General features: G+C 38.7%; 3 protein-coding genes across 6 annotated transcripts in view; 2 read left to right on the top strand and 1 right to left on the bottom strand.

Moving 5' to 3' along the window:
- LOC137623144 (large subunit GTPase 1 homolog) overlaps window positions 1–790 on the top strand; it is a 35,489-nt gene extending 34,699 nt beyond the window's left edge. Inside the window, exon 11 of the mRNA XM_068353824.1 lies at window positions 405–790. Coding sequence (XP_068209925.1) covers window positions 405–495 — 91 coding nt within the window. The 3' untranslated portion in view covers window positions 496–790. The remainder of the gene's footprint in view (window positions 1–404) is intronic.
- LOC137623145 (nucleolar and coiled-body phosphoprotein 1-like) overlaps window positions 1–12,201 on the top strand; it is a 524,118-nt gene that overhangs the window by 213,313 nt on the left and 298,604 nt on the right. The gene's annotated exons all lie outside the window — the stretch shown is intronic.
- LOC137623142 (large ribosomal subunit protein uL2m-like) overlaps window positions 1,692–12,201 on the bottom strand; it is a 46,158-nt gene continuing 35,648 nt past the window's right edge. The window contains exons 6-8 of the mRNA XM_068353823.1: window positions 6,411–6,504; window positions 4,255–4,373; window positions 1,692–2,026 (exon numbers count right to left, since the gene is read on the bottom strand). Of these exons, the coding sequence (XP_068209924.1) occupies window positions 1,779–2,026; window positions 4,255–4,373; window positions 6,411–6,504 (461 nt within the window). The 3' untranslated portion in view covers window positions 1,692–1,778. The remainder of the gene's footprint in view (window positions 2,027–4,254; window positions 4,374–6,410; window positions 6,505–12,201) is intronic.

Below are 12,201 nucleotides of genomic sequence, written 5' to 3'. Positions count from 1 at the left end.
TCCTCAAGGGGAACGAGAACCACTGATGTTGGACATCACTCGAGTTCTCAGGGCTAGGCTGATCAGTTTACCAGCATCTGAAATCATACTCCGGTTTCTATAGTTAGGAAAAATACAAATTACTCTTAAATTGTGATAATAGTATTTTACCTTTTATACATCATACGGCAATTAATGATAACTTCTTTTACCTATTTATATGATTAGCCACATTTGTAAAACCAACCTACCCCATATCAAAATAGTACAAGCAATGAAAAACCTAAAAAATATCAACTATCAGCATTTCTATTTATTTAAATGTTATTAATGTCATAGCATTACCTCAAATTAAGTATTTAGATCAAGCCAAATTATGTTTTATAAATAATTGTAAGTTACTTATTTCTCAATTTCCATTTCAGCTTAGGTAAAGCCAAAGATGGTGAACCACGAAAGAAGAATTTCAAAAAGAGAGAAAAGCTAAGAAGAGTTTATGCTCACCTGGATCAGTAATAATGACCAAGCGTGATCCATCTTTATAATCATAACGTATATATTTCCGTATTGATGGTTTATTCACAGTATTAGAAATTGTACTCGTTAGAATTTTGTTGAATAATTGTTAAATATTAACTTTTATTATATTTGTGTACTTGTACTTTGTATTGACTTTTCCTGTGGTTATGGTTTTAAGCATAAATTCGACATTTGAAATGAATATGTAAATGATATCATCGTATAATTTACAGTACATTTGTAAAACAGCCTTCAAATTTTTTTTTAGTTGGTAATAAAAAGATTAAAAGTTGATCAACTCTTTTCATTTTCAAAAATCTAAAAGTTTTTGAGTCTTATATAGTTTTGAATAACGGTCACTGAATAAGAAGTGAAATTAAAAGCCATCCCACCAAATTACATACACTTGCCACCATAGAGTAATGGGTTTGTTTCAAAACAAAATATTCTAAATTATTTAGACCCGTTCCTTGAGTAATAAGTCCATTTCTCGTACTCTCAGATAGGATAAACCTAGAGGTGACTGAATTATATGGAAGCGTACTTGTAGCCCTGATGGGTGTTTAGTACCTTAGCCTTACTAGGGTAGGTCTTCTTGAATTCTGAAGTATGTTTGTGGAGGGTTGGTTTAAAGGTCGCTCATGAATGGCAGAGGTAAGGGACAGTGACATTGCCCTAGCAATCAGCATGCCCTAGAGACTGACCATATATTATATGATCAGCACCTAAGCCTCCTCTCCACCCGAGCGAGGGCCAGGCAGTGGCTGCTGATGACTCAGCAGATAGACCTACAGGCTCCCCCAACCTTAGCTCACAATGATGGTAAGGTTGCAGACACTAATGGCACTAACGAGTCTAAGTGGGACTCGAACCCCCGTCTGGCAAACACCAGACAGAGACGTTACCAATCAGGGCACAACAACCCAGATACTGTATTATAATGGGTTTGCGCAAGAAATGTTTCTATTGAATTACACCAACAAGTAGCACATACATAGCTTTACACCGTAGTAATTTTCCATTGAAATTGGTGACAGACTTATGGAAAGCTGTACTCAGACAGCCATTCACTTGGAACCCCCTCGAGTAAATATATATTTCCAATGCTCTTCAGCAAATTTAAGGTCTACAATATGGTAAAATACAGATAACAATTAAAATAGCATTTAAGATTACAGAACTAAAAAGAACTCTAATGAGGGAATTTTATTCATATCCCACTACATTACACAGAATGTTATAAATACAATACCTCAGTCTATAAAATTGAGAAATTCACCTTAAGTGATTCTATCCGTAGATGGTACCAATTTCCCTGGATGCCTTTCTCCAGTCAAAGTTAATGTTATGGTAGGTAGAGGCGGCTTCTTCTTAGAATAAACTAAAACTGGTTTTGGTGCTTTCAGTTTCCTTCCCATGTGGCCATCTTTACGCTGCCACAAGCCAGAACTAGGTCTGTTCCCAAGCCATCTGCTTCTCTGCGCTGAACCGATGTGTTGCTTCCCATGATCTACATTGGAAATCCTCCCTGCAGGTGCAAATACCAATGAAATGCATTCACAAAACTGCTACAATGAAAAGCTTGTAGATACATGTTTCTATATTATTAAATACAGCAGTACATTATACTGTTAATAGTTTATATAGGACATATCTGTTTTGACGTCACTGTTTTTAGAATTATTTATTGTTAATTTATTCTCATCATTTATTTATTTCCTTATTTCCTTTCCTCACTGGGCTATTTTTCCCTATTGGAGTCCTTGGGCTTATAACATCTTGCTTTTCCAACTAGGGTTGTAGCTTGGCTAGTAATAATAATAATAATAATAATAATAAAAATTCGACACAGAAGAATGAATGTTGCTAAGAACTTTCATAACTGGTGCATTGTTTGAACCAAATCAAATAAGATGAATTTTAAAAGATAACATTTATGTTTCTTCCATAAACAAACCAATTTTTTATGAAAGAGTACAGAAAGGCCTCTACTTACAAACTAAATACAGTAGGTTGCCAAAAGCTGTTTGTAAATTGAATTGTTTGTTTGCAAGTTAAATTTTTGTTAAATCTCATCTAGGATAGGGTTCATCTAACTCGTGTCCCTACGATTTTCAACTGCAAAGCTCAACAGAGTCCCATTTCATGCTGCAAATGTCATCTTGCTTACTGCATTAAATTATATAATATTTTATTGCGGAATTTCATTATGAGCTTATGATACAATATTTGAACTTTATAATTGCAGATGGATTTGTGTTTTTATCTCCGAATGTTATAAATTTAGGACCTTCTGTATTAACAAGCTGTAAACAGTCAATGAAGCTTAATAACAAGGCAGTTAAAAAGGTGGTAGGCTATCAAGTGGGGATACTGTCCACCAACGTTACAAAAACCCGTACTTTTTACTTTGTCATCAGGAATGGTTTGACGTGGGATTATGATACAAGACTATGATCTGTACATCTAAAAATAATACAGGTTACTTTAGAAATTCATATAATTTCTTTCTATGAGAATACAAATCATTGTCTTTTATGTACTAAAACTCATTCCTAAAGGGGAAGGATCTTCTTTCAAAACTAAATACTCATCTCCCCCTTGATATATAGTCTTCTTGGATCTTTCAAAATTAACAAAGAAGGATACTTGTCAGCCTACTAAATAGCATGCAAATACTGTACAGACAGTGCCTGAGTCAGATTGAGTCTTAACACAAAACTTGCAGGTCAAGAACGGGTAAAAAAAAAAAAAAAAACGAAAAAAAAAAACGCTCATTATCCAGAATGCCATTACAAGGAATTATTATTATTATTATTATCAGTTAAACTATAATCCTATTTAGAAAAGCACGATGCTACTGTATAAGTCCAAGGACTCCAATAGGAAAAATAGTCCAGTGAGAAAAGGAAATTAGAAAATAAACTCCATGAGAACTAATGAATAAAGAATATAAGACAACTTAAGATCGGTAAGAACATTTAGGTGATACTGCAGTTTTAATACTGTTCCCCTTGTCAAAAAGAGAGTGGAGGGAGTAGCTTCTTTCATAGATAAAGCCCTAAATATAAGATACTCTGGTAAGTAATTGACCTGTATATAGCACATACATTGGGCTCGTTGATGCCCCCAAAATGGAGGGGAGTAAAGTGTCAGTGACTCGCCCTTTGATCCTAAGGGTTAATGATAGCCTTTTGTACCATGGACAAGAAGTCGTGTATTTGCTTCAAGTTTGGTACGAGAGTCGGGCATAATTCTTAACCAGAAACAGGCAAACTTTCATTAAGATAAAAAAGTAAGTTAAAAAAAGCTTCAACAGAATACTGTATTGTGGCTGATAAGTGCTAGGTTATGTACAGTAAGTGGTACCCTCATTCACCTGCCTACCATCAAGTAATAGCTACCTTATTACCAAGCTTTAACCATCATTTTGAACTAACACTAAGAAGACTTGTGCACCAAAAATCAATATCTACGAAAGCAAATTAATTTCTTCCACACAAAAACCCGTAAATTTTACTTAAGGCTAATTTGGCCCCTAAACAGTGTCCTGACACCAAGTCCAGAAAAAAATTTAAATTAAATTATTTCACTAATACTTACACTAATATGTCCAGTTTCCCATCTATACATAATGGAACTTAAAACTAACAACTGGAAGCATGAACAGATCATAGGTCAAGACTATACAATAAAATGATGGTAAGGTTCCAAAGAATGTCTTATATAGGGAAAAATTTTTATCAATGTACTCACCGACAGTTGCCATGCATCGGGCATCTAGAGCCATCTCTCTTTTGGATGGTAACTGAATGACTATTTTATCGTCCATTTTTCTTTTTACGATTGCCGTAGTTCCAGCAGCATGAACAATTCTGTCGAAAAAGCAACATGTTCAGAATACTTTTTTATAATTCAAACTACAATAATTAATCTTAAGTTGCCTTATCTGTTGTGTAAGTCTCCATTTCCATCAATGAAGTCAAAACCAATGAAACAACCTGACCTGGTCCGTTCCAGTCTGCGGTACCCCTCTACGTCATTCTGTAGAGCGATTCCCGAACGTCAACATTGCTGTTAAAGGCCAGCATTACACCGCAAATTTTATTACATAAATTTTCACACATAAAAGTACATTATTATCTTTGAATACAATGACCTTTTAAAAAGAATTTGCTATACAAGTTTCATATTCTTCTTATACTCTTTTGATTTGTTACAGAATCCCATACTTTGACTACGTTTAGCTTTATTCTAAGGATTCAGATGGGGCATTCCAATAATCACTCTCTCCTCAAATTAAATTCCGTCTAAATTTCAATTTAAATGGCAGGACAGGATTAAAAATGAAACAAGAGAGATTACTCGAGTGCCATAAGTGGATGAGATCATGGTGAGGGGTAGATGGAGATGGTTTGGGCATGCTCTTCGCACTCCCCAAGAGAGATTAGTTCACCAAATGTTTAACTGGGCTCCACAGGGCACTAGAAGAGTTGGAAGACCCAGGCCTACTTGGCTGAGGACTATGAAGCATGAAGTAGGAGATGATGAGTAGAGAAGTATTGAATTAAAAGCTCAAGACAGAGACAACTGGCGAAATCTGACCGAGTATCTTTGCGTCAATAGGCGTAAGAGGAGATGATGAAGATAAATTCTTATTGTATATCTCTTGGTTGTTTCATCCATCAATGTGATTGACTTTCCTTCCAAGCTGGGTAAGTCAAAAGGCAATCATTCTTCCATCAAAGAGTATTACACTTGCACAATAATCTTAGCCATAAAGTGCCCATAACCTCAATTCAGCATAAATCTATGACACAGGAGCTTTCAAACTAGCAGTCCCAAGATTCTATACCCAGCTAGATCTCTCCACAGACACCCTCTACAATGTTTAAAACCAATCCAGAAGTCTAAAATCACCAGTTATGACACCACATGTATACACACACAAGCATATATACAGGATACCTGAACTAGTCTTTTAAAAACAAAATCACTATACAAAAGATAATAATGTACAGTAAATAGAAAAGAGAAAAAAAAATGACACAAATAATCAGCTCAAAAGTTGTTGTTACATGTCGTGATGTAAAATGCATCGTAGTGGTTTCTGATGCAGGAGGATCGCATAAGAAAATGTTGCTAAAAAGACAGTGCAGACTGTCACACCACATCAAATGGGGGCATTCGTATGGACATTCTATAGAAGCGAAAAGACGGTGTCCCAATGGAGAAGGCAATTTATGATTAAAGAGTCGTAATGAGCAAAGAAAAGCAAAGTTAAATGGGTATAGAAAACCAGCTCAAACTGAAATATCTGAGATTCTAGGTAGTTCATGTAGATTTCTGAAGATTTTGCGCCACAGATCATTCAGTAGTTATTTTTCATTCACCAAAAGGGAAATGGCATAACAGGTGTTAATTTCATTGTATAAATACATTTACTAGTAATTCATAAACATAAAATAGAGTATTGATAATTTTGCACATTTAGAAATGTTTTTCATATTCAAATAAGCCATATATTTTAATACATTAATGTCTGGATTCTCTTAACGACCTCGGGATCAGAGTCACAAGGTGGAGCCACTCAAAGACAATAGCCTCTGACAAGCCGGGAATCGAACCCTGGTCTAGGAAGCTTCCTGGACCAGAGTTCGATTCCCGGCCGGTCAGAAGGTCTTGTCTTTGAGTGGTTATGCCTTGGGACTCTGATCCCGAGGTCGATAAGAGAATCCAGACATTAATGTATTAAAATACGACTTATTCAAAATTTTAACAAAGTAAAATATATATACCTACAGTGTGTGTACAGTATGTATGTACATAACTATATCTAAATATATATATACTTATAGATATATCATATATATAAAAGTATCATCAATACTGAAGGTAAATCTTCCACTTACCTAGAACCCTCTCCAGGATTCAGTTCTACACAACATACGTTAGTAAACATGGGTAACGCTCCAAGGGGATATGCATCACCATCCTTCGGTCGCACTGTAGGCAAAATACAGTAAAGGAATCTTAATATTTTTTATTCTTATACAGTATTCAACTTATGTTTATATTGAATCTCTCTCAAAGCTTGCTTGTATCGACATTTACCAAATAAAACTATATAATTTCCGGTTTTCTTTCCTTTTAATAGACTTAGGCCTCTCGTATAGTATTGAGACAATTTGCCGGCTAATGGCAATAACCATTGCACTGTTAAGACGTACCAGTCTTGAAATCTATACGAATTAATATCCTCTTTACATAGCTAGTCAGTTGGGAGGGTGGTGGGAATGTACATGAACATCAGACAAGTATAGCAATAAATAAATCTACCATCAAAATTAAATTTATTTCTATGAGACTTCCCCAATATTCATATTGCTGATTCCCACAACCTGGCGGTGGTGGGCCACAGAAGAGATAGGTCCTTAATAGACCTAAAATATCACACTAATTCAATAATCCGGACTCTCTTCTTAGTCTAGTAGCTTGGTAACAAACTGTCTCAAACTACAGGTTGTAATAACACAATTCTCAGGATTGTGTTCCTAAAACAACTCTTATTACCTAATCACTTTTCTATTTAATTTAACCAACACTGTGTTTCAAAGGAAAAATCTAATCCATAATTAATTCAAATTCATTCAGTAAAACAAAGTATAGCATCTAAAACTCGTCAGACTTGATAAGGAATCATTTTAAGATGATCCTTAGCTGCTGCTAAAACTCTTTTCATAGAAATATTCCTGCAAACATTAAGAGCTGTAGCTGCACTTTTGTTACCATTAACTCTACCCTTCAAGTTATATGACATTGATCTAAACTTTTAACAAGAAAGGAAACTATTTTTGTACAAAAGACAATTTGAACTCTTATTTCCATTAAAGAAAAATGTAGACACGAGAGTCAATCTACTGTTCGTAGAGCCCTTTCAATTGTTCACCACCTATTGCATCATGGAGAATGGTGTTAAGACATTTATGTCCAGATTTGACCTGCCCTGTAAAAGGGCATCTAACTTCCATGCTAAAGTACACAGAACTGGTGAACAAAACAACTCTAACTGTAGGTTTTTGAGATGCAATAAATACATCCAAATTTGGCTGACCCCGTCAATTCAAAATCTCTGGACACGCAAGTCCTCAACTTAAAAACATTAGGAGATAGAAACACAAATCCAATTGAAAATAACAAAGATAAGATAAAGAAATATTGTAATAAAACGATACTATATCATTTAATACAGTAAGCAAAATGACATTAGTAATAACCTGATATCTATTTCATATGAAACCTATTTGTTAACTTTTGTCGCTGGAAATCATAGGCATGGGATTCAGGTTAGGCCTACCCAAGCCCAAAATTTATCAAACTTTGACTTACAAACAGCTTCTTGGTACCAGTTAAGTTTTTATGATAGGTGCAGAGACCATCTGTTTTGAAGATTCTGGTTTTTTGCTTGAATGATCAACTAAAATGATTGACTTTCATGAAACAATCCTTGGAAGAAGACTTATTTTTCTCAAATTTTTACAAGCCAATAGTATACCTGACCTTACTGCACCTTGTTTTCTTGGGTTAGAGTTCTCTTGCATGAGGGTACACTCGAGCACACTTTTTCTATCTAATTTCTCTTCCTCTTGTTATGTTTAAGTTTTTATAGTTTCTATAGAAAAAAATTATTTTAAACCTGTTACTGTTCTTAAAATATTTCATTGTTCCTTGTTTCCTTTCCTCATTGAGCTATTTTCCCTGTTGGGGCCCTGGGCTTATAGCCTCTTGCTTTTCCAACTAGGGTTGTAGCTTAGCATATAATAATAATAATAATAAGAATAATATAATCTAGTGCTCACGTATTGTCTGAAAACACAGTAATGAACTCTCCTATTACCATCAGTTCCTGATTTTGAAGAACCTTGAACACCACTAGAAGATCAAAGCAATTGTTACGAAGACTTGATTCTTGCATCATTCATTTCACAAACAGATGGACTGGTTCTAAATCACAATATTGCCCCAACCACAAGACAAAAATAGAATGCGGGTAATGAACACCCAGAAAAAATTCCTTTGAACAATATGTTATTTTCATTATAAAATAAATTTTTGAATATACTTACCCGATAATCATGTAGCTGTCAACTCTGTTGCCGACAGAAATCTACGGTCGGGATACGCCAGCGATCGCTATACAGGTGGGGGTGAACACAACAGCGCCATCTGTGGTCAGGTACTCCAGTACTTCTTGTCAACACCACCTCAATTTTTTCCTCGGTCCACTGGTTCTCTATGGGGAGGAAGGGTGGGTCAATTAAATCATGATTATCGGGTAAGTATATTCAAAAATTTATTTTATAATGAAAATAACATTTTTCAATATTAATCTTACCCGATAATCATGTAGCTGATTCACACCCAGGGTGGTGGGTGGAGACCAGCATACATGTTAACAAAGAAGCTAAGTATCCCGTATTTTATTTTATTAGTTATTCAAAAATAACATAAAATAAATAAGTACCTGGTAAGGAAGACGACTTGAACCATTACTCTGCCTTTATTAAGTACGTCTTCCTTACTGAGCGTAGCGGTCCTCTTAGGATGCTGAACGACTCTTAGGTGCTGAAGTATAAAGGGCTGCAACCCATACTAAAGGACCTCATCACAACCTTTAACCTCGGCGCTTCTCAAGAAAGAATTGACCACCCGCCAAATCAACAAGGATGTGGAAGGCTTCTTAGCCGACCGTACAACCCATAAAAAGTATTCAAGAGAAAGGTTAAAAAGGTTATGGGATTATGGGAATGTAGTGGCTGAGCCCCCGCCTACTACTGCATTCGTTGCTACGAATGGTCCCAGGGTGTAGCAGTTCTCGTAAAGAGACTGGACATCTTTGAGATAGAATGATGCGAACACTGACTTGCTTCTCCAATAGGTTGCATCCATAACACTCTGCAGAGAACGGTTCTGTTTGAAGGCCACTGAAGTAGCCACAGCTCTCACTTCATGTGTCCTTACCTTCAGCAAAGCAAGGTCTTCTTCCTTCAGATGAGAATGTGCTTCCCTAATCAGGAGCCTGAATAGGTAAGAAACTGAGTTCTTAGACCTTGGAAGAGAAGGCTTCTTGATAGCACACCATAAGGCTTCTGATTGTCCTCGTAAAGGTTATGACCTTTTTAGATAGTACCTAAGAGCTCTAACTGGGCAAAGTACTCTCTCCAGTTCGTCCCCCACCAAGTTGGACAGGCTTGGGATCTCGAACGACTTAGGCCAAGGACGTGAAGGAAGCTCGTTTTAGCAAAAAACCGAGCTGCAAGGAACATGTAGCCGTTTCAGATGTGAAAACTATGTTCCTGCTGAAGGCGTGGATCTCACTTACTCTTTTAGCTGTTGTCAAGCACACGAGGAAAAGAGTTTTTAATGTGAGGTCCTTAAAAGAGGCTGATTGGAGAGGTTCAAATCTTGATGACATAAGGAACCTTAGGACCACGTCTAGATTCCAGCCTGGAGTGACAACCGACGTTCCTTTGAGGTCTCAAAAGACCTAAGGAGGTCCTGTAGATCTTTGTTGGTGGAAAGATCCAAGCCTCTGTGGCGGAAAACCGCTGCCAACATACTTCTGTAACCCTTAATCGTAGGAGCTGAAAGGGATCTTACGTTCCTTAGATGTAACAGGAAGTCAGCAATCTGGGTTACAGTGGTACTGGTTGAGGAAACTGCATTGGCCTTGTACCAGCTTCGGAAGACTTCCCCTTTAGACTGATAGACTCTGAGAGTGGATGTCCTCCTTGCTCTGGCAATCGCTCTGGCTGCCTCCTTCGAAAAGCCCCTAGCTCTTGAGAGTCTTTCGAAAGTCTGAAGGCAGTCAGACAAAGAGCGTGGAGGTTTGGGTGTACCTTCTTTACGTGAGGTAGACGTAGAAGGTCCACTCCTAGAGGAAGAGTCCTGGGAATGTCGACCAGCCATTGCAGTACCTCTATGAACCATTCTCTCGCGGGCCAGAGCGGAGCCAACCAACGTCAGCCGTGTCCCTTTGCGAGAGGCGAACTTCTGAAGTACCCTGTTGACAATCTTGAACGGCGGGAATGCATACAGGTCGAGATGGGACCAATCCAGCAGAAAAGCATCCACGTGAACTGCTGCTGGGTCTGGAATCGGAGAACAAAACAACGGGAGCCTCTAGGTTATCGAGGTAGCGAACAGATCTATGGTTGGCTGACCCCACCGGGCCCAAAGTCTGCTGCAAACATTCTTGTGAAGGGTCCACTCTGTGGGGATGACCTGACCCTTCCGGCTAAGGCGATCTGCCATGACATTCATATCGCCCTGAATGAACCTCGTTACCAGCGTGAGCTTTCGATCTTTTGACCAGATGAGGAGGTCCCTTGCGATCTAGAACAACTTCCACGAATGAGTCCCTCCCTGCTTGGAGATGTAAGCCAAGGCTGTGGTGTTGTCAGAGTCCACCTCCACCACCTTGTTAAGCTGGAGGGACTTGAAGTTTATCAAGGCCAGATGAACCGCCAACAGCTCCTTGCAATAGATGTGAAGTGTCCTTTGCTCCTGATTCCATGTTCCCGAGCATTCCTGTCCGTCTAAAGTCGCACCCCAGCCCGTGTCTGATGCGTCAGAGAAGAGACGGCGGTCGGGTTACTGAACAGCCAAAGGTAGACTTCCTTGAGAAGAAAGCTGTTCTTTCACCACGTGAGAGTAGACCTCCTCTCTTCGGAAACAGGAACTGAGACCGTCTCTAGCGTCATGTCCTTTATCCAGTGAGCCGCTAGATGATACTGAAGGGGGCGGAGGTGGCGTCTCCCTAACTCGATGAACAGGGCCAGCGATGAAAGTGTCCCTGTTAGACTCATCCACTACCTGACTGAGCATCGGTTCCTTCTCAGCATGCTCTGGATGCATTCTAGGGCTTAGGAGATCCTTGGGGCCGACGGAAAAGCCCGAAAAGCTCGACTCTGAAGATCCATACCCAGGTAGACAATGGTCTGGGATGGGACGAGCTGGGACTCCTCAAAATTGACCAGGAGGCCCAGTTCCTTGGTCAGATCCATAGTCCATCTGAGAATCTCCAGACAGCGACGACTTGTGGGAGCTCTTAAAAGCCAGTCGTCTGACGGAGCCGGACACAAGATCATGGTACTGCTGCACAGTCTGTGAACTGTCAACCATGGGGAAGCGAGGAAGTACAGTGACAACCCGAAGCTGTCTAGACTGTCTGGGTCGTACAGACAACTCCTTATCGGGTTGCTGAGGTTGCCGCACTGCGTCACAACAAGTCACTTCTGCTGGTTGTTGAATGTCTTCCCAGTGACACACTGACTCCGTAAACAAAAAATCCTCTAACAAGGACTAAGCTTGGACTGCATGTCTTGCAACAAAGCTCAAGGTCTATGGGAGCAGGTGTGGTAACAGACGGGGTTAGCGACTGAAGTGGAACCATTACCCTCCCTGGAAGCATGTTATGCTTAAATAAAAGTCCATAGGAGGCTAAGCAGCTAAAGGCTCCTCTCTAAATGACAGAGTCCTCAAGGGAATATCAGAAGGAGGGAGAATAGCACTTTCTCATCTACAGGAACCATATCCGAGAAAAGCTAAGTTCTCTCAGTGAGGGTTTCACTGGTGCAAAAGCAGCAGACTAGAAGGCAACGTTATGAAACTGCTTGACAGTCTAGTGAGTTGGCAACAACC

The sequence above is a fragment of the Palaemon carinicauda genome, chromosome 30 (genome assembly GCF_036898095.1).
Source record: "Palaemon carinicauda isolate YSFRI2023 chromosome 30, ASM3689809v2, whole genome shotgun sequence".
NCBI lineage: Eukaryota > Metazoa > Arthropoda > Malacostraca > Decapoda > Palaemonidae > Palaemon > Palaemon carinicauda.
Note: the sequence above shows the minus strand (reverse complement) of the source record. Positions and strands in the feature narration are given on the sequence as shown.